General features: G+C 42.0%; 3 protein-coding genes across 4 annotated transcripts; 2 read left to right on the top strand and 1 right to left on the bottom strand.

Annotated features, from left to right (window-relative positions):
- Positions 1-2,144: 2,144 nt before the first annotated feature.
- Positions 2,145-6,000, bottom strand: chmp3 (charged multivesicular body protein 3). Of its 2 annotated transcripts, none has more exons than XM_058616049.1 (6): positions 5,841-6,000; positions 4,111-4,171; positions 3,719-3,898; positions 3,480-3,601; positions 3,283-3,397; positions 2,145-3,136 (listed from the first exon to the last, which is right to left on the bottom strand). In XM_058616049.1, exons 1-6 carry the CDS (start codon positions 5,883-5,885, stop codon positions 2,997-2,999), a joined length of 663 nt encoding a protein of 220 aa, XP_058472032.1. In that variant the 5' UTR covers positions 5,886-6,000; the 3' UTR covers positions 2,145-2,996. The 2 variants fall into 2 exon arrangements, with proteins under 2 accessions (XP_058472032.1, XP_058472031.1); XM_058616048.1 differs by lacking the exon at positions 5,841-6,000 and adding an exon at positions 4,538-4,697.
- Positions 6,001-7,264: 1,264 nt separating this feature from the next.
- On the top strand, positions 7,265-14,344 carry hspa4l (heat shock protein 4 like). Its single transcript, XM_058616045.1, has 19 exons — positions 7,265-7,979; positions 9,197-9,254; positions 9,344-9,484; positions 9,564-9,686; positions 9,773-9,872; positions 9,955-10,088; positions 10,168-10,412; positions 10,503-10,579; positions 10,710-10,861; positions 10,946-11,055; positions 11,175-11,308; positions 11,726-11,922; positions 12,040-12,114; positions 12,208-12,351; positions 12,629-12,754; positions 12,848-12,955; positions 13,091-13,210; positions 13,314-13,475; positions 13,565-14,344. Exons 1-19 carry the CDS (start codon positions 7,873-7,875, stop codon positions 13,739-13,741), a joined length of 2,490 nt encoding a protein of 829 aa, XP_058472028.1. The 5' UTR covers positions 7,265-7,872; the 3' UTR covers positions 13,742-14,344.
- A 747-nt stretch (positions 14,345-15,091) lies between these two features.
- plk4 (polo-like kinase 4 (Drosophila)) lies at positions 15,092-21,837 on the top strand. Its single transcript, XM_058616044.1, has 15 exons — positions 15,092-15,276; positions 16,586-16,681; positions 16,979-17,074; positions 17,362-17,476; positions 17,586-18,558; positions 18,649-18,713; positions 18,887-19,203; positions 19,299-19,403; positions 19,661-19,763; positions 19,854-20,003; positions 20,075-20,303; positions 20,396-20,498; positions 20,938-21,075; positions 21,165-21,271; positions 21,417-21,837. Exons 1-15 carry the CDS (start codon positions 15,247-15,249, stop codon positions 21,526-21,528), a joined length of 2,739 nt encoding a protein of 912 aa, XP_058472027.1. The 5' UTR covers positions 15,092-15,246; the 3' UTR covers positions 21,529-21,837.
- Positions 21,838-21,978: the final 141 nt, after the last annotated feature.

The following is a 21,978-nucleotide window of genomic DNA, read 5'->3' as shown; positions in this document are numbered from 1 at the left end:
ATATATCTATTTTCCACATTGTATTATTTGTATTGTATATTTTAATAGAAATACATTAATAAATGAAGTTAAATATTTAAAATGTAAAAATAATAACAACATATATATGCATTTATTAAAAGTATTTCATATGTTCATTCATCAACACTGTAGGTGGCGGTAATGAGGCTGCAGCACTTGGCGCCAGCCACCATTCAAACAGCAGAACAATACATACATACTTGCATACTTGAGTATTGAGAAACAACCACATACTTGTGTACTCCCGTACTTGGCAAGTATATACTCCCAGCGTACTTCTCAAGTATATACTTCCCAAGTACGCAAGTACATACTTGCTTACTTGAGTATTGAGAAACGGCCAGAGTTTCCCGACTCAGAGTAAGTCAACTCAGAGTTCAGGGATAGACTCAGGCCGTTTCTCAATATCCATACTTGTGCGTACTTGTGCGTACTTGCGTACTCCCGTACTTGTGAAAACGTCATCAGCCTCAGTCCAAGTGCTGTTCCAATTCTCAAGTAAGCGAACAGCGAGGACGGTTCTCAAACCCGGAAGTGTTCTCGCTCCGCCCATGTTTACCAAGTATGCATCGGAGGTGACTTAAGCGTACTTGGGATGGCCATGTATCCCAGAATACATTTCGGCGGAGCATAGCAGCAGATAATAGAAATATAAATCTGAAATAAATATTTTTCTGTGTCCCGGAACAAAGTTTTAACATCATTTGAGGCGAGAAATTAGTCATTTAGAATTCAAACATGTGGTTTGTGTATGACGATATGACGTATTTATAGTTTGGCAGCAACGTTTGTCGGAGGTGATCACCTCCGTCTCTGTGGGCGCTCGGCGCTCACTGTGCCCGGCACAGAGCAGCGTTACCTCGGCTTGTCCTGATGAAATGATCCGCTGGCTCAGACGTCGCTGTCATTAGATGCTCGGTGTGATCGATAGATTTGTTGTTGACGTGTTATTTTGATTTTAATGGAAACGTTTTGACCTGACAGTTTGAAACTTTGCATATTATTTTTATTTTTTTTATTTTAACTTTGAATGTTAGATTTATATTAAAGTCGCACGGTCATTGTATCTGTATTTAAATATAATATGTAAATATTAGCTATGTAGAGTAGTATATATTTGTACACGTCATATATATATATATATATATATACACTACACTACACTATTCAATGCTGTACTCTATCTATTTTCCACATTGTATTATTTGTATTGTATATTTTAATAGAAATAAATTAATAAATGAAGTTAAATATTTAAAATGTAAAAATAATAACAACATATATATGCATTTATTAAAAGTATTTCATATGTTCATTTATCAACACTGTAGGTGGCGGTAATGAGGCTGCAGCACTTGGCGCCAGCCACCATTCAAACAGCAGAACAATACATACATACTTGCATACTTGAGTATTGAGAAACAACCACATACTTGTGTACTCCCGTACTTGGCAAGTATATACTCCCAGCGTACTTCTCAAGTATATACTTCCCAAGTAAGCAAGTACATACTTGCTAACTTGAGTATTGAGAAACGGCCTCAGAGTGTGTTGAACCTGCTTTCTGGAATACCCCTCTGGTCAGCTCTACCTGTGTACACCTGCACCACAACAGCAACAGTATCTTTTCTGTGCCAGCCTCTGGCCTACATACCAAAGCATGAAAACAGGGGCAAGGTTTTGTTACAGAACAACAAAGGCTGCTGGGGCAGGGTTGGGCTCTGGCCAGTGGAAATCGAATCCTTTTGTCAAATGTAAAGCACAGGGAAGGGTTTCCTCAAGTTTGCTTGTTAGGGCCAATCACATGATTTACATTGAGCTTGGGAATGTTAGATTTGACCCACACACTTGCATTCATTTACTTGATGTTTTTGTTTTCCATGATTCTTGTAGTCAAGATTCTGGGATAATGAAAAGATGCCACCTCAGTTATTTACTCTTTTGAATTAAGTGCTGCTGAGCAAATGGTTTAATCTACCTGACAGATGTCATTAGATTGTCAACGCGGTGCAGTTTCTGATCTGCTGAGTTCCCATTTCCCAAAATGCTCAAATATTTAATGTTTACGTAATGACAAAATGTGGAGAGAGTTAGTGCGGTGAATACTGAGAGCAGAAGCCAGGGTTCTTTTTGGCAAATTCTTTTCTTAGAAGTTTATTCTGTTATTCCTCCCCCCCCCCCATGTTCACATAAAAAAAGTATACACACGACGCTTCAATGATACATACACTTCGGCACTAAGTCTTCATTTCCTCTGCATCAGCATCTTCCCACTGAGAAGGAACTCAATAATGACACAAAGTCAAGCTGAACGTTAAAGCAAAGAACGGGTTAGGGCAGTACGTGTGCATTTATCTGTGTATTTCTTGTGTTTGACCAAATACAGAATAGACACATTTTGACTGTACAGAAAATAAACAATCAAAAGATATATGCACCGATCTCCTTTAGTGTTTCAAATGATACAGGCCAAGCACTGGTAAACCCAACAGCTGTATTGTGGGACTGAAACTACTGCTGAATAATAATTTACTCTGTGCGGTGTGAGAATACCAACAGCCGCTTTTCAATTATTTGTTTGGATCATTATTACCCAAGTATCTCCATTACCGTTCCATCATTAAGGACAGGAGAAGAATATGATGAAGCACTGTAGGCACAGCAGGCTTTTCATACTTTACATTATGTACACTTTCTTAAACCTTCCATTTGACTTTGGGTAGTAAAGACTTAACAAATGATTACACCCTGATGATGAAAGAAAAAAGCAAAAACACCTTTTCCTCTGGCTGAGGAGACTAAATGATGTTTTAAAAAAAAACAAAACTTTCAAAGATGAAAGTTAATCCAAAATGATGACGTGAAATAAATGTTGTCTGTAGCACTGAAGACGCTCAGCTGTGTAAACCCTGCACCGAAATTCTAACTGCGTCCTTTATGGAGTGACCAATCTGACATTAATACAGCAGATCACCTTAGCTCCTCAGAGCTGCCAATCTGGACTGCATCTCTTCAATGTCCTCCTCTGACTCCTCATCTGAGGCTGCGGTGGCTCCAGCAGGCTCCACTTCAGGCAGGGCATCGTTGACTTTGCTTGGTGCTTTGCCAAGAGCACCTGACAAAGCAGACACAGTCAAGACAGAGCATTACTAATTTATAGCATCATGTAACCGGCGGTTCAGATTCAAACACTTAAATAATTTAGATACCAAAACCTTATTTTTAAAACAAAGATGTGATGATCCGTGACAAATCTTTTACCTGCTGTGATCTCAAAGAGGATCTTGTCAACTTCGGCCTCTGCTGCTTCCTCCATCTCTTCTCCGTCTTCCATGCTCTCAAATGTGTCTTCCAGCATTTCTTCAATGATGCCAGCCTGAAATACAAAGGTGGAGTTACATTTCTTGAAGTAATTGGAGTGTGAAAAGGATCTATTTATGTTGGATGCTGCTGCGGACCTTCATCATCTCCTTTGACAGTTCTCTCATCGTGGCCTGGATTTCGGGGACTTTGACAAGGTTCTGCATGGCTTTCATGACCTCTGTGCTCTTCTCCAGAGCCCCGGCTACACGCAGTACAGCTAGAAATGCACAAGTACGTCTCCATCACTGACACGCAGACACATTTCCTTCATTGCTGATGACATTTAAATATTCTCCTATCTAATTACTTGGCTACTGTACTCTCCAAAACTCACCAAGCTGATTCCTCATACTGAGCAGCACAGAGTTCATGTGTGCTTTGGAAGCGTAGAGTTTTGTGACGGCTCGTTTTGACTGAATCATCTCCTTGGCAAGGATAACACACACATCCTTCTGGCCCTTTTTAGCTGCATCTTTGATGGATCGTTTAACTTTTTCCTCTTCCCTTTGAATATCTGAAACAAAGAGGGTTGCCGTTATCAGTGTAACACCTTTCTTCTAGAAGTAAAATACAATAATTCAGCAGTTGTCTGGTCAAATAGGAGAAGAAAGTGCCCATCTTCTTCTCACCTTAAGCCAATTCCAACTTCAAATAGTTAATTGACACTGTTTTTATCTATTTTCAGTTGCTTTGTGGTGTGGTCGGACGCTGACAACAGTATCTTACCTCGAATCTGTCTGTCAATCACTCTCGTTTCCTTCCTGATTTTCGAAGACCACTCTTGGACCTGCAGTGACACACCGTGTTATTCCAATATTGTGTAGATGCGACCTTACCAGTGAAAATGTGTACTGTCCACCCCGATAGCCACTTTATAAATATTTATTCAGCAAATCACATGGCTGGCAACAACTCAATGCATTTACACATGTCATCATGGTCAGGACTAAGAGCTAAGAAGCTCAACCAGAGAATCTGAATGGAAACGTATCATGGATGCTGGTACCAGACAGACTGGTCTGAGTATCTCTAGGTTTTAGGGCTGTGACAATTAATCTATTGTTAAATTAATCAACCATTTATTCAAATGTAATAAACACAATCCATTCAAGTGATTTCTTGTGTAATTAAAACAAATTATCAGATTTTTCACCTTCTTCGGTGTGGATATTTTATGGTTTCTTTGCTCCATATGACAGAGAAATAATTATTACATTTCAGACCTTAACCCTCAGGCATCAATTTATTTTACTACCCCCTTAAGTCATTAGGCAAAATGACAAAAATGTCCACTTCCAAAAAAACTGATTTTTTTCTGCCCTGTTCAAAACTACCAATAATTTTGAGGATTTTAAGTAGCGTTATTTTCCATATAACACATGTTGGGTGGCTGATGGATTTTTTCAGTCTTGAAAGTCTAGCCATCAAAGACTTTCAAATCCGATCCCAATGATGCATCAAAGTCAATGTCAATGGCTATTGACATTGACTTTGATGCATCATTGGGATCGGATTTGAATTAACTAACTAATTAAGTCATCAAAGACAAGAACTTAATAACACATCCAAGAAGACTGATTTTAAAAAAAAATCCTCCATCCACCCAACATTTGTTATGAAAAATAACACTACAAATGTTTTGGGTGTTGTTGTTTTTTTCATGTATAACAACAGTGACATCAAGAAATCAAACTGGCTTTTAAATGGTTAAAATCCCCAAAATGGCTGAATGTTTGGTAGATTTGAGCAGTGCTGAAGTTGTATAAGAATAAAAAATATTAATCAGTAATGTTTTTATGACAGTTTTTGAAGTGTATATTTTTGTCAATTACTTAAGACTATGGTAAAAAAAATAATCAGTGTTCTATTGGAACTAATTAGAAAAAAAAATTGAGTTCCAAAATTCAAAAAATTTGTCAAGAGAGAGCCCATGGAAAAAGTTCTTCCATGTGCACTAACACAGCCAAAAAGATGGCCACATCAAGAGGACAAATTTGTCCAAACATTTCCATTAATAATGATGCATGAGGGTTAAAGCAGATGGGCTACAGCAACAGAAAACCACACCGGGTGCCACACCTTTAGTAAATGTCTTGTATGTACCTAATAAAGTGGCCGGTGAGTCAGCGTGAGCGAACAAAATCAGGGTTTGTTTACACCCTGTGTATGCTAGCGTTCATGCTAACTAGCGAGCCCCCCCCCCCCCCAGTAAACACATTAACGTACGACAGACAAATCGGTTTATAAGGCGTAGAGACCAACGTGGCACGTTACACGCGGCAGGGGTAGTACAACGAATGTCATACTATTTGATGTATTTACAATTTAGCCAGCTAATCGATTCGTAAAAAGCAGCAACAGCTGAGCTAATGTTAGCAAGGTTAGCTAAAGGCACCTGTTTTCTTTCTAACTGCGGACAAAGGTGACACGCTCGTCAGCTGTCTGTCGGTACCTACCAGGTCTTTTGGTGGTTTATCGTGTGATCTGCCGAACAGCCCCATGCTGACTACGGAGTTAAATGACGAGGTGACCGAACTGACTGAAACTGGCTGTTTAGCTCTGTTCGTCCAACTACTAGCACTTCCTGTTTCTGCTGTCAAGCCCTGAACTTCAGGCTGAGGACGAACATGTAGGAGCAGCCAGTCACCTCGTGTCCTCAGCAAGGAAGCAAGTGTTTAAGTGAGGATCTAAGTACATCCAAGGGCCTAGAGCAGGGGTGTCCAAACTGTTTTATAAGAGGGCCAGATTTCATTATGTGAAAATTATCTTCAAGACATTTCGTCAAATGCATAACAATTGTGTTTTCATTGTTGTAACTATAATTTTTGAATGACAATGTAATCCAATCTAAACAACACATGAGTGAACAGAATAATAATAATTGGGCCTTTCTTTCATTAATACTATACTATACTATAATAATAATATAATAACAAGGCCGCAATGCAAAAATCAAATTCAGCTTTGGGCCCCATAAAGGTTTGGGTCAGCACTGGCCCTGTGTGTCCAGGAAAACGTGGTGGTGGCTGTGGCTGTGGCTGCATAACGATAGAGCTGATAGACCAGTAACCTACTACTTTTTTATATTTTATATTTTAATTTATACAGGGGTTCAGTGTAAATTGTGTGAATATGAGGAGCAGTGCAAAGATCTCCTCATTCCTTAATCCTTCATCATTCTTAATGCACATCTTCTCATAATATAATAGATATTACTGTAATTATTATAATATACCCTTCAACACACCTAGATCCATTTTTGTGTTTTTTGGCTTTTAATTTCTAGAACATTTTGAATTTTTTTGCATATTGTAAAAAAAAAAAGAATGCCAGGTTATGCATCTTTTCATGTATTTTTTTATTTTTAGTTTACTAAAATACTCACACTAACAAACCTACGCACAAACATGTGCTAATTGAAACCCGTTCAAATCACTATTTTTGATGCATTCATGCATCAAGCAAAAAAACATGCATTAATGTTTGATATTAAAAAAAAGAAAGACAATTTTAAATAAAATAAAATGATAGCTTCATTTTTTTTATTTATGAGCACACTTCTGTGCTCTGGTGTGTTAACATGAGTATTTTATGAAATATGACATTGCAAAAAAACAACAAAAAAAACTAATGCATATAAACAAATATTTCTGCTAATCTTTCGCCCATACCAGGCTGCAATAATCGAACCAAAATAATCCAGTTTGCAAGAAGTATATAGAAAATAATGAAATAATATAATAGTAAGTAAGGCTGCCGCGTTTCATCTAAATGGAATTGGCCTAAACCTTAAAGGAAAATGTGATGTCATTCGCTATGAAGTTTTTGATCTTATAGGTAGAATATGACACTGTGAGTATCTGAAATGTTGTTAGACAGTTAGAATGTTGTAAGACACAAATGAAACATAAACATATCCTCACTGGTAATTTCACAAAACAGCTGCCATAGTCTCTTGAGTAAATTGCCGGCAAAAGTGAACGTACAACCAGTGCCGCTCGTGCAGTTCGTGACGTAGTCTACGGTCTGCCGCTTTTCCAGCGGGTTCTAGATTCTTCTGGTATTGATTAGTGTCCGCACCAATCACGCAAGGCCAGTGTGTGCGAGAGAGCCAATCAGAGACTCGAGGGGGCGGGCCCAAGAAGCATCTCTCTCTCGCTCTCTCTGTTAGAGCCGCTGGATGACGTTCGGGCAACTTCGAGGCGGACATCATCATCATCATCATCGTCACCGCTGCCAGGGATTTACTCTGAATGAGTTTGCTATAAACAGCTTGAGTTACATAACAGCTAGTAATTCAGTCAGTCAGCGCACTCTCAGCTCGCTGCCTCGTACACACACACACACACGCACAGAATTAACGTGTCATCCCCCGAGTCCACGGCCATCTTTGTGTAAATATCTCCTCATACAGTAGGTGTCAGGTGCGGTCGACGCGGAGCAAGAACTTGGGGAGGAGAAGTCAACGAGCGGCTCCACGAGTCAGTCATGTCAGTGGTGGGCATTGACCTGGGTTTCCAAAACTGTTACATCGCCGTGGCCAGGAGCGGAGGCATCGAGACAGTTGCCAATGAATACAGTGACAGATGCACTCCGTGAGTATTAACACCAGCAGCACCGGTGTTTGTGGTTCGGTCAGTGAGTTTGTTACGCAGTGATGGAGCAGGGATGATGATGATGACGATGATGATGATGATGAGGCCTGTAATTACGGCTTTATTCGCCGTCACTGCAGCAGGCCACTGTAGGTTAACATTTTAGCACAATAGCTCACTGTCTGTTGTTTCAATTTTAATTGTTGATGTTTTTTTAAAGGCACAGTGTGTAGACTTTAGCGACATCTATTGGTGAAGTTGCATGTTGCAGCTAAGAACTGTATCTCTCACTCTTCCATGTAGAAGAACCAGTACATATAAAGGGCTCACTCTGTGGTAATGCAAGCAGGAGATTGTGTATGTATTATTATGTAATAATGCCATTTTCTTTTAAGTAATTAGAATATAATAGAATAGAATTTTATTTAAATAGGGACAATACAGTTAACATAGTTCCAATACAGTTAATGCGACGCAGAGTTTATAGCTATTGCTAGTTTGCAACTCTTGTCCCTAGTTGGGCTTTTACACGAACAGTATAATAACATATACATGAGCAAACACGTTAAAACGACACTTATTATTAAATAACACGTTAACATATAAATGCACATACAATCACAACTACAAGCTAAACTGCATTACACACGACTGTCAAATAATAATAAAGATAAAACACAATCAGTACCTTAATATAATAGGATAAAACTTGCTTAAACAACACTTAGAATACTAAAACACCAATTATGGGTGTTTTTCCTTTAGCCAGAGCTTAACCTTTGTTGTAAACAGTTGTATTTATTGCACAGAAACATCCATCTATTAGGGGGTGGGGATCACAGGGTATCTCACGTTGTATCGTATTGTGAGACTCACAATACGATACATGGACAGCGATACCAATAATATCACCAATAATATCTAACGCGTAAAGACGCCCGACGAGTGAAACTGGCAGGGGCTGTTTACTTTAGGACGCCTTCATTTGTTAGTTTAATTGTTGATCCATCGTTACTGAGAAATGCGTGATTCTGATTGGGATATTTTCTCACTCAAGACAAGAGAGAGCTTACTTTTCAAGGTGAACTGAACCACGTCACTGCCCTAGTTTTTGTGCCTCTTCCTCAGACTCGCTGCTGGAAAACTGCATTCTGTTACAGGACTATTTCTATTGTAAGCCTTCCTAATGTTTGCCCATGTGTTTGTCTTCCAACAAGGGCTTGTGTATCGCTGTCCTCCAAAAACCGCATGATTGGAAATGCGGCAAAGAGTCAAGTAAGCAGTTGGCCTCGTTTCTGTAATAAAAGCAACCTTGCACGTTGAAATGAGAACGGAGCGACAACATTTTTTTTTGTCTCCCGCAGATTATAATAAACTTCAAAAATACAGTCCACGGATTCAAAAAGTTCCACGGCAGAGCATTCGATGACCCGTTTGTTCAAGGGGAAAAACCCAAACTGCCTTACAGCTTACATAAACTGGCCAATGGAAACACTGGGATTAAGGTATCACGCAAACATGAAGCATGTTTATGTATTATATTATGTAATCCTCATCATTCTTATGTCGTTATCATATTTGCAGGTGCGTTATCTGGACGAGGACAAAGTGTTCACCGTGGAGCAGATCACAGGGATGCTGCTCACCAAGCTGAAGGAGACGTCCGAGAGCGCGCTGAAGAAGCCGGTGGTGGACTGTGTCATCTCTGTGAGTGACGGGAAGGATGGAGGAGGGTCAGCATTGTCCAACAAAGAGGGCTTCAGTGAAACATTGACCTGTGCTCTGTGTTACAGGTACCGAGTTTCTTCACAGACGCGGAGAGACGCTCGGTGTTTGACGCGACTCAGATCGCGGGGCTGAACTGTTTACGGCTAATCAATGATACCACTGCGGGTCAGTGTTCTTGGTTACATCGTAAAAAAAAAGGAAATGCGTCATAATCTTTAGCACTTTAATGTTTTTCTTTAATGAACAGTGGCTTTGGCGTACGGGATCTACAAACAGGACCTTCCTACACCGGAAGAACGTCCTAGAAATGTGGTGTTTGTGGACATGGGACATTCATCCCTCCAGGTCTCAATCACAGCCTTCAACAAAGGCAAACTCAAGGTTAGCGTCTCCACATTTTCGCTCTTAAATCCATCATTTTGTCTCCACCTTTTAACTTTAATCTGGTCTGCTCTGTCAGGTCCTGGCCACAGCCTTTGACCCTTACCTTGGCGGGCGCTGTTTTGACGAGGCGCTGGTCGATCACTTCTGCGAGGAGTTCAAGGGCAAGTACAAGCTGAACGTGAGGGACAAGCCGAGAGCGCTGCTGCAGCTCCAGCAGGAGTGCGAGAAACTGAGGAAGCTCATGAGCGCCAACTCCTCCGACCTGCCGCTCAACATAGAGTGCCTCATGAACGACATCGACGTCTCCGGCAGGATGAACAAGTACGAAAAAAAGTGTTCTCTTCGAAATTTCCGCGCCTTCCTTTCCGCGTCGTCACTTTGCAGCTCATTTTCTTCACTTGTAACCTACAGGGGTCATTTTGAAGACATATGCGCTCAATACCTGATGAGGGTAGAAATGCCACTGAAAGCAGTCCTTGAACAATCGAGTAAGTTTCTCAGATTTGTTTACATTTGTAATTTATGAGTAAAGCTCGTTCCACACGAGAGGATTTTAAAAAACGTGGGAGACCACAGACACAAGGGCTAAGTCTTGTCGGCGTGTGTTGTGCGTTGCAGAGCTGAGCCGCGACGACATATATGCAGTGGAGGTAGTTGGAGGAGCGACGCGAATGCCAGCCATCAAAGAGAGGATTGCCAAGTTTTTTGGCAAAGACATAAGCACCACACTCAACGCAGACGAAGCTGTAGCGCGAGGCTGCGCCCTGCAGGTGCGACTCCTCCTCGACACAAACAGCTCGTGCAATAAATGTGTGTGTATTTGTGTAACGTGTGCGCTGACTGCATGCGCGCAGTGTGCAATTTTGTCCCCAGCATTTAAGGTGCGCGAGTTCTCCATCACCGACGTGGTTCCCTTTCCTATTACTCTCCGCTGGAAGTCACCGACGGACGGGGAGGGACTTGGGTAAAGACATAGGTGTTTTCATGCTGTAATAAATCCTGTACTTAAAAACTAGGTCAGCCAGCTTCCACAGCCTGACTTTGCTTTTTCTTTTGCCACATTATGTTTTTTTTTTGTTACAGAGAGTGTGAGGTGTTCAGTAAGAACCACGTCGCTCCGTTTTCCAAAGTAATCACCTTCCACAAGAAGGAGCCCTTTGACCTTGAAGCCTTCTACAGCAGCCCTGCAAATCTCCCGTACCCTGATCAAAGGATTGGTACTGGTTTCTTTTTTTTCTGCCCTTTTTGAAAGATAAAAACACCTGCTAGTGACTGATTATGATGATATCTGTCTTGTACTTCCCAAGCCCACTGTGTTTCCTGAGAGTTTTTCCCCCTGACCTCTTATTCTTCCAAATATCAGCCTGAGCGTTAACAACTGTGCAAGTGTGCGTTTTTCTGGGTGGTCCGTTGTGGCTTAGTCCCTCAGGGATCTAAATCCATGACAGTACTTAGTGTACTTAGTACAGATGGCTCGTGCGTGTGAATATATATGTGTTAGGGGGTGTGCACTCTCAGGTTGGGTTTCAGTTCCATCAACAGCCCCTCTGCCTGTCTGTTGGTGGGGAACATGCTGTTGTCCCGTAATCACATCTGTTGAATAAACCCCCATTTTTATTTCCCATCATCGCCAGGATGTTTCTCAGTACAGAATGTGGTTCCTCAACCGGACGGCGACAGTTCCAAAGTCAAGGTCAAAGTGCGCGTCAACGTCCACGGCATCTTCAGCGTGTCGAGCGCGTCTCTGATCGAGAAGCAGAAGGGCGAGGGAGAGGACATGCAAATCGACTGTGAGCCGATGGTGCAGAATGATGGCAGAGCGGAGGATCAGGTACATTTGGCACAGCTGTGACGGTCCAACCCCTGACTTTATATTTGTTTATTTTTACTACAACATTCTAAGTAACCTGGTTTACATAAAATTAGCTAAATATATGTTGTCTTTCAGACCAAAATGCAGGTGGACCAGGAAGGCCAAAGCCAGGGGGATCAACAGAGTGAGGAAAACAGCTCCGGCTGTAAGGTCAGTTGACAATAACCTAATACAGTAGTGTCCTGTGATTCCCTGCTTCTATCAGACAGCGTTGACAGTACATGCCTTTTTCTGGACGAACAGGACGGTGCTTCTGGGGAAAAGCAGGACCCAGCAGCAGGGGGGAGCAAGCCCAAAGTCAAAGTGAAGAGTATCGATTTGCCCATCGCAGCCAGCACCATCCGACAGCTCGACAGTGACGTTCTCAACAACTTTGTGGAGTACGAAGTAAGTGCTTGTGTTGGTAGTTGGACACGCTGAGTCATGGTCTAATCGAAATGCTGACCACTAACGTAATGGACGATGCATTATGCTCTACACCACACTTTGTTTCATGAAGAGTAACTGGCCTAAAAATCTGAGGTAACAGTTCTCTGAAAACACATTATTGGTACTTTAATTTTGGCACATATTAGTATAAATAAAATGGATAATTCTACTTATATGACCGGTGGTGTGATTGTAACCATATGTTCATGTGTCCTTTCCCCCCTCCCCCTCACAGCGTCAGATGATTATACAGGACAAACTGGTGAAAGAGCTGAACGACGCTAAGAATGCCGTGGAGGAATATGTGTACGACCTGCGCGACAAACTTTGTGGGATCTATGAAAAGTATATCACGGAGGATGTAAGTGTTATACGAGGCATACGAGTCGCCCTGTTGTAATCAGTGCTAGTGTATAGGAGGAATAAATGTACCGTGTTTGGCACCTTATTACAGGACAGTAACCGGTTGACACTGATGCTGGAGGACACAGAGAACTGGCTGTATGAGGAAGGGGAGGACCAACCCAAACACGTCTATGAGGAGAAGCTCGATGCACTCAAGGTTACTTTTAGTTTCATAGGAAATACAAATACTGAGGCTAAGGACACTTTCACACCAAAAACATGGGTCTAGGTTCGCTTGTGGGTCTATTAAAGTGACAATAACCGTCATCAAAAACTCTATACTGGTTTCCAGAGGTTGGGTCAACCCATTCAAGATCGGCACAGAGAGCACGAGGACAGGCCGAGGGCTTTTGAGGAGCTGGGGAAGAAACTGCAACTCTACATTAAGTTTATAGACGCCTATAGACAGAAGGTGAGTACTTTTTTTTGTAATATACTGCCTTGTAATGAAAATATGTTTTCATTTTAGACAGTTCTTAGTATGTTGTCATCATTCCCCCCCTCCCTCCTCACAGGATGAGCGATACCTCCATTTGAATGCAGAGGAAATTAGCTCTGTGGAGAAGTGTGTGACCGAGAGCATGGGCTGGATGAACAGCAAGATGAATGCACAGAACAAACTCACGATAACTCAAGACCCTGTGGTTAGAGTAGCAGACGTCATTGCCAAAATACAGGTACGTGAATGATTGCAATCAAGGGTTTCAATAGAAATGATGACATCTTTCGCGTACTTACATTGCCCCCCCCCCGTAACACTCACCAGGAACTGGATGCCGTATGTAACGCGGTGATTAACAGACCTAAGCCCGCAGTGGAGGAACCAGCTGAAGTCAATGACCGAGACATCGGAGCGCATAATGGCCCGAAAGCAGACGGGAAGGGAGATGCAAAGGGAGGCCAGCAGACAAAGCCTGGCACAAGAGAGATGGATGTGGAATAAGATCAGTGTCTGAGACATAAACTCTGCCACCATCCCTGCATTCACCACCACCACCACTGATCGTGTAGACACTAGAAACATTGACACCTGGGACCATTTCTCAACCCTCACCAGCTGCGTTTGTGGATTTGTTTTTCATGCCCCCTCACTGGACTTTACCTTTTGAGGCTTTTTTGTTTTGTTTTGTTTTCACCCTCTCCTCCTTATGTGTGACACTAGTGTGCTTTTACCTCTCAAAGGTTTGAAATACTTAAATAAATTAAAGAATGATGCAATAGATTAATAAAACTGTGATTCTGGAAGTGAAACTCTTTTCTGTACACTGTGTTTGCGGTCGAGAATCAGCAGTAAATCGTCTCACTTATTAAATAATGAGTGCTGTCCAAATTGCTGTTGTGGAACTAGTTTGAGTGCAAATTATATACATTTACATTGAATGAGTGTGAAAGTATTGTCCATGTTTAGAAAATGTAAATACTATTTTAGTAAATCAAAGCCGCCAACATTCCCAGATTTAGCAATGGTTATGTTTGATATGCCAAATCTTTGTTTTCATTGTTTTCATATTTAAGTCAAAGAATTAAAAGATGCCAAAATACTACATTTATCGATGAGACATATTTTGTTTACACTGAACTATTTGATCACGTGCTCAGGGCCTAATAGAAGGACTAAAATATGAGAACCACTAAAGTCAACCTGGGCATGCGGTATAGAGTCAGTGGGTCACATGACTTTTGTTTTTGAATGAAGGCATAACCTACTTTTACGGTTCAGACCTCAAGAACTAAATCTACATCAAATTATTAATTACATAGGCTATTGTTACAATAATAATAAAAAAAAACATGAATTCAGCTTTAATGAAAATAAAACATTTAAAGAGAACAACAGGAAAGGAAACAAATAGTAAGGACTGACTGTAAAAGTGAGAAATGTACATTCAAAATAAAAAACGGAAATTAAAGGCTTATGTCTCATTTCATTTTAAAAGTGTTGAATATTGGGTTTTCAACGGTGGAGGATTAGGGCCAATTATGGCTTTTTTTTTTTATTTTTTATTTTGTTTACAAAAAATCAATCCTCTTCCGTAGTTTTCTTAAAAAAAAAAAAAAAAAATACATAAAACATTTCTTAGTCCGACATGAAATTTCAAAACAATATTTTACAGTTTTTTTCTGTACCTGTATTACACAGTAAAATCGTCGATGTATATATTATATGACATTACTATTATTTTCTTATTCACCCATGAGTAAATCCAACAGTCTGTGCACACCAAAGGGGGCGTGACGAGTTGTGGTTGTTGTCATGTGACGTTGCAGCCGTGACGTAGGCAGGGGAGTAACGGGCGGATATTTTCAAAATGGAAGAAATGGCAAAGTTTTGGAGGGGAACGCAACAAAAACAATCCTTCGCCCTCTGAGGGCTCCCGCACCGACCACTGCGGGTCGAGGAGCAGTATTACACTCCCGCATGAATCTGCGCGCAGAAAAACAGACACCATGAGTGTTTCTATCGGAGATAAAATCGAGGTGAGTTGTTTTTGTTGGGCTAACGCCCACATGCTAACTTCAAACTAGTAAGCTAGCGGAGCTGTAAGTTAATATTACGAGATAAGGCCAGTTTATTAAGGATAAATTAATCCCACAGTAAAATTGTGTTTTTCCCCGCATTGTCATTTAACTAAGTCAACTATTTTAAGATGCACGAACGTGGAACAAAACGCCATTTAAATCGCTCGTATCGCGAGCGCTACCTTATCTTGCACGACAGCTCGTTTCATGTCTCGAAAATTGGTCGGTCTTCATTGAAACATTTGTTATTAACGCAAGATAAGAATTGTGTTTGCACTAGTTATTATTATTAGCTGTGTATTTAGATTTATTTTCAGGACAATTGGGCGAATTAAAATCCATTTACAAGCGCGTGCTGGCTATTCGTTTAGACCAGAAACATGTGTGTATTGTTATGAGGCGGAGTGATACGATGAAGAGTAATGAGGCGATGGATGGATCACCGTTTAGTGTTGGACTGCTGAGATTTAAGACGGACAGTCAAATATCACAATCAGTATCTAGGTTACACCAGTATTGTCCTATTATAGGACATTTTGTAGCTTAATGTCCGAATCAGTTACCACCAAATGTCTCGTGGACGTCTCTAGTCGTGTCCACTTTCACCTGTCCAAAAATCAAAACAGACACACTAATATTGTGGATGGTGACAACTTGAAGCTACGATTTATAAAGATATTATCATCATTGTGGCTTATTAGTAGTTATATTGATATACGTGTCATCGCTGTGTGTTTGTGGTCCAGTGTTGTTGTGTCTGGGTGTGTAACCTTATCCCTTCTCTCTCGGGATAAACAGTGTTGTGTCTCGGTAGCTCATCAGCCTGTTGTTAATCCCCAACATGCTGCTTGGAAACGGCTACAAGTGGCCGTGGTTTAGCGGGAGGAAAGCCGGGATAATTGAGGGTTGTGGTTGGACATACGACAGCGTCAGGTGTTGGGGGTGTTTGTTTGACAGTTAACGTTTGTTGTGGGAGGACCTGTCCTCCTGTGTAAGGTTCAGGGGTCTGTGGCAGCCTGGTTTGCGTCATTATAACTGTACACCCAGGATGTCGCAGGCGACAGGGACAACGTTTGATCAACTCGTCCACTATTTCTATCAAAACTTTCCAATCAAAAATCACATCCCAGCCTGCAGAGATGAGGAGGGGGCTTTATTTTCTGATCAGGGGCACAGGATAGAGGTATTTTAAAAGATCTTGTCTGCTTTGGATTATATTTCTATGTTTGTACAACTGAATTTTGCATTTTTCTGTCTTTTCACACAGGACTTTAAGGTCCTCACACTCCTTGGCAAAGGCTCCTTTGCATGTGTTTATCGTGCGAAATCAGTGAAAACTGGTTTGGAGGTTGCGATCAAAACGGTAAGAATCCCCTTCAACCGCCTGTTGTGTTTTTTGTGAACAATAAGAGTTAATTGTAGCATGCTGTACCTGTAATGTAGACACCAGTGAAGACTGGGGACTGTTGGATTATTACACCTTATTTGCCTCCCATGGGATTATCATAGTCCCTCGTCTCCTCACAAATGAAGACGAGGTGGTCTGGCGTCATCGCGGGGAACAGATTAAACCAACGGGCGGCTGAACTGAACGACCATATTTCATGATGATCTCGTGTGCAGCAGGTGTATAATTATCTCCTTTTGTTCCCATCTGCAGATTGACAAGAAAGCAATGCACAAAGCTGGCATGGTCCAGCGAGTGACAAACGAGGTGGAGATTCACTGCCGATTGAAACATCCCTCAATTCTCGAGGTAACAAATGTCTATGTTTAAAATGCAGACTGTAAAATATACAGTAAAACGAATCTCAAAGACAAATGGAGAGCTAATTTTAAGGAACTCAAACCAGCATGTTTACTGTGCACAGGCGTGCACAAGGTTGCCATGGTTATTTATTATGTACAGATTGAAGATTAACAAGAAAAGGCGGTTCTTTTGCTTTGTTTACTGTAGATACTACTCAGCAATTGTATACGTCCCACTAACCACGATATTGTAGTTTTAAATCCCACATTAAATATACCATGTCTTTATTTAAGCTGTACAACTACTTTGAGGACAGCAACTATGTGTACTTGGTGTTGGAGATGTGCCACATCGGAGAGATGACTCGGTACCTCAAAGAGCGGAAGATATCGTTCTCTGAGGATGAAGGTCAGGCAGAAGAATTTTACAAAAAAAATCAAATACATTTGTAGTAAAACTTTCTTTCATTTTGTTCGTCGGTCTCTAAAACCTTTTGTTGTTTGTTTGTGTTCCTCAGCGAGACATTTCATGCATCAGATAGTGAAAGGAATGCTGTATCTACATACTCACGGCATCCTGCACCGAGATCTGACCTTGTCCAACCTTTTGCTGACCAGCAACATGAACATTAAGATCGGCGACTTTGGCTTGGCGACGCAGCTCAAACTCCCGAATGAAAAGCACTTCACCATGTGTGGAACGCCCAACTACATCTCCCCAGAGGTGGCCACTCGCAGCGCTCATGGCCTGGAATCGGATGTGTGGTCCCTGGGGTGCATGTTCTACGCCTTCCTGATGGGGCGCCCTCCATTTGACACGGACACAGTCAAGCACACCCTGTCCAAAGTGGTTCTTGGGGAATATGAGATGCCGACTCATGTCTCTTTAGAGGCTCAGGACCTGATCCATCAGCTGCTTCAGAGGGACCCCGCCCACAGGCCCAGTCTTTCCGCAGTGCTCGACCACCCGTTCATGACCCAGAGCCTGCTGGTCAGGACCAAGGACCTGGTGTTGGCGGACGACGGATCCATGGACAGTGGCATCGCCACCATCTCCACAGCGTGTACGTCCTCCACTTCAGCCAGCAGCGGCAGCCGCCTCCAGAGGAGAGCCAGGCACGTGATTGGCCCCGCCCTCCCTAATCGCATGACGCCCATCCCAGGTCTTCAACGCCAGCCTGCCAGTGCCTGTTATGAGGATGGAGATCAGTGGCAAATGCAAGACAGGTTTCACAGAGAGGGTAGGAGCCGGGCAGCTCATGGCGGAGAGACCGCGCAGCCCAATTCCCGATACCTGAGGAGAGCTCACTCTTCAGAACGCTCTGGTTCCTGTGCGTTGGGACACGGGTCGGGTCACGAGCTGGGCAGGTGTCACTCAGAAGACGCACTGACTGGTGTAGGAAGACCAGTCTTCTCCATGCCCTCCACTCAACACCCGTTTTCAGAACATGGAAGGCTCCCGTCTCCTCCTGTCAAACAGTCAGTGTTTGAGTAAGTGAGCTCTCCATTTATCTGTTTATCCTTTTTTTTCCTCCCACATTTAAATGTAGACTAACATTTTTTACTGCTTTTGTTTTTCAGTTCTGGGTATTCAAACCTCCAATTTCAAAACCTGGAGGGAGTCACTAACTGGCTGAATAATGACGGTAAATAAAATGTTTGATAAGTATGTGTTGGATAGATTTCAGACATGACAGATGTCATCGTCCAGCTGCCATTTCAAACCTGAGGGGGTTTAAAAACGATGATTGAACTTGATAAACGATTCGAAACCGTCAGCGCAAGAAAGTCTCTGCAACTCTTTTCTTTTCCCTCTCAGGGTCAGGACACAGAGCAGCAGACAGTAGCACACACAGCAGCTGTAGCAGCAGCAGAGGACCTTTAGGGGTCCACAACTCCTGGACGGAGAAGCCCGCGGGCCGCGGCGTGCCACAACACAACCAGCACCACCAGTTTCCCTCCAACGCCGACTCGTACAGGGAGAACAAAGCCGGAGCGGATTTCCAGCCTCCTCACGGCAGAGAGTTCAAGCTTCCCTCAGGCACCGAAAAGGAGAAGAAAAGCCTGAAAGACGTGATTCCACCTCTGTGTGCAACCAGACTGAAGTCAATTAGACAAAAGACCAAAAACGCCGTTGTAAGATAATGTTTTTTTAATCTGTTACTTTTATTTTGTGAAGAGTTAATTGTTAGTGTCATGCATTTACATGTCATGTCTTTTTCTTTACACAGGTGAGCATCTTGGACACAGGCGAGGTTTGCATGGAGTTGTTAAAATGCATCAGTGGCCAAGAGAGAGTCAAAGAAGTGCTTCGGATTTCATGTGATGGTTCATTGGTGAGTAACATGTGTAAAAATCGAATGCAATACAAGGGATAACTGCTTGAAACTGTAGCTATGCTTTGACTTTCTGAGTAGTTTTCATATCCTACAGAAGCACAAATGTGGTTGTTTTTATGTATTTTTAAACCGTGAAATAGTTGCTTTGAGTATACACTGTAAAATAGGCAGTGAAGGGGCTTGACTTGACCTCAGAAAAGCTGTATTAGTTATCGTTATAGTTATGTCAACTGTGTTTTCATCATGTCCCGTAGGTGACGATATATCAGCCTAACAATGGAAAGGGTTTCCCCGTCCTGGACTGTCCTCCTGCTCCTCCAGAGGACATTCTCATTTGCAGCTATGAGGATCTTCCAGGTTATTATGATTTTCCTCTCACCCCAGTACCACCAACTACTGTGAAAGTACAAAATGATTTTAATGATTATCTTGTTGTTGTTGTCACAGAAAAATACTGGAAGAAATACCAATATGCCTCCAAGTTTGTGCAGCTCGTGAAGTCCAAGACTCCAAAAGTGACCCTTTACACCAAGTATGCCAAGGTCATGCTCATGGAGAACTCTCCCAACGCAGACCTGGAGGTTTGCTTTTATGACGGTGAGTTAACTGTGTGTGTGTTAGAACGATGGACGGACGTTTGACGCTTTTGTGGACGTTGTTTCGCGCAGGAGCAAAGACCCACAAGACGTCGGAGCTGGTGCGAGTGGTGGAGAAGAGCGGGAAGTCGTACACGGTGAAAGGGGAGGCGGGGCTCAGCGGCCTGAGCCCGGAGAGCCGGCAGTACGTGGAGCTGTCTGATGAGGGCCACAGCATGTGTCTGTCACTAGAGGTCGCCATCGCAGCAGAGGAGCAGCGGAGCACCAAGAACGTCCCATTCTTCCCCATCACCATTGGCAGGTGAGAGGAAGAGTCACGTGCTGGGCGTACGTTTTGCCTAATTGAATTTTGTGAGGCTAAGTTTTTATTTTGTTTACATTAATCTCTCCCAGGCGACCCACAAACCCCGACTCCCCGTGCTTGTCGTCCCTGCCGCCGCACCCAGCGACTGCTGATGCGGCTTCACCTCCTCGTCCTCCACAGATCACTCCTTCAGTGAGTCTCACACATACTTCTGACTGTGTACATTAAACTAATCTAAATAAAGTAGATTATTTTTATACACTTATTAATATATCTGCAGGAAGTCTTAGTAACATTAACCTTTCGGAATACGGAGCAGATTATTTTCTGTTAATATAAAACCATGCAATGCTTTTTTTTTTTTTAAAATGATGTTTTAGGAATGGGTTTCTCCCTGTTTTAATAATATAATTTTAATTTCTCTCATATCGGTATCATACCTGGCTTTTAATGTGAGCTCTGAGACTGTCAGTGTTTTTTTATTCAATGAAAAACATTTAATGTAACCCTTAAATGTAGTTGTTTTCCCTCTGCTTTTACTGTAAAACATTACACCCTTAAAATTTAGAAGGTTTTTTTAAGTGATATTTATGTCTTTAATTTTTTTAATGTGTGGATTTTTTTTTTTTAGATGATCTCCTACGATGGCTCCGATTTCACCACCGCCAGTTTGAGTAAGAAAAGTTCCCCGCTACGACAGGACCTGGTACAAAGCGCGGGGAAAGTGGTGAAGTCGATATTTGTGCCCAACGTCGGATGGGCGTCACAGGTACGCGGTGATTTAAATGAACTAGACATCCCGCGCTCGTCAAGGATGTTTTTGTGGTTTTAAAGATCGCAGTGTGTGTGTTTGTGCAGCTAACCAGCGGGGAGGTGTGGGTGCAGTTCAACGACGGCTCTCAGCTGGTGGTCCAGGCGGGGGTTTCGTGCATCACCTACACATCTCCTGAGGGAAGAATCACCAGGTATGAACATGTAAAAAGGTGTAAAAAAAATGAATAAAAAGTAAGAATACCGTACAGTGAGAAGGATTGTTGCTCTTCAGTCTCTTCAGTTTTTGCTGTGACATCTCCGCCTGAAACTCAGAAACATCTCCGCCTTCCTCCACAGGTATAAAGAGAATGAGAAGTTGCCGGAGCATGTGAAGGAGAAGCTCCACTGTCTCTCGACCATCCTCGGACTGTTGGCGAACCCGACAGCGCATCACAGACAACTTCGCTAACATTGTGTGGACATTTAAAGAAAAAAAAAAAAATCCCAGCAGAGAACTGAAAATAGCATTAGAAACTGTCGTCTTTTGTCTGGCGTCCTTGTAAATATCTGCATGTCTTTTTCTTTTTTTTTACTTGTACAGAAGACTATGAAGATTATGAATATATATTTTTATTTTAATAAGAAACCATTTTGTATACAATCAATTGGCCTACTTGAAAATGTTTATGTGCGTCTGTGTTTTTTGGTGACTCCACTTCTATGAAATGTCTCATTCATGAATGCTCAAGCAATAAACCTCTAGTGGCTGGGTGAAGAATTGCAGTCTTTTGCATTTCATAAAAGGAATTTGTTTTTGAAGAAGGAAATTAAAGCATTTAGATCAACTTCATGGTAATGCAGAATTTATAAATCGACATTTTCCTTACAAACGATCAATTAAGTAAGCGCTAAATACAAC

The sequence above is a fragment of the Solea solea genome, chromosome 18 (genome assembly GCF_958295425.1).
Source record: "Solea solea chromosome 18, fSolSol10.1, whole genome shotgun sequence".
NCBI lineage: Eukaryota > Metazoa > Chordata > Actinopteri > Pleuronectiformes > Soleidae > Solea > Solea solea.
Note: the sequence above shows the minus strand (reverse complement) of the source record. Positions and strands in the feature narration are given on the sequence as shown.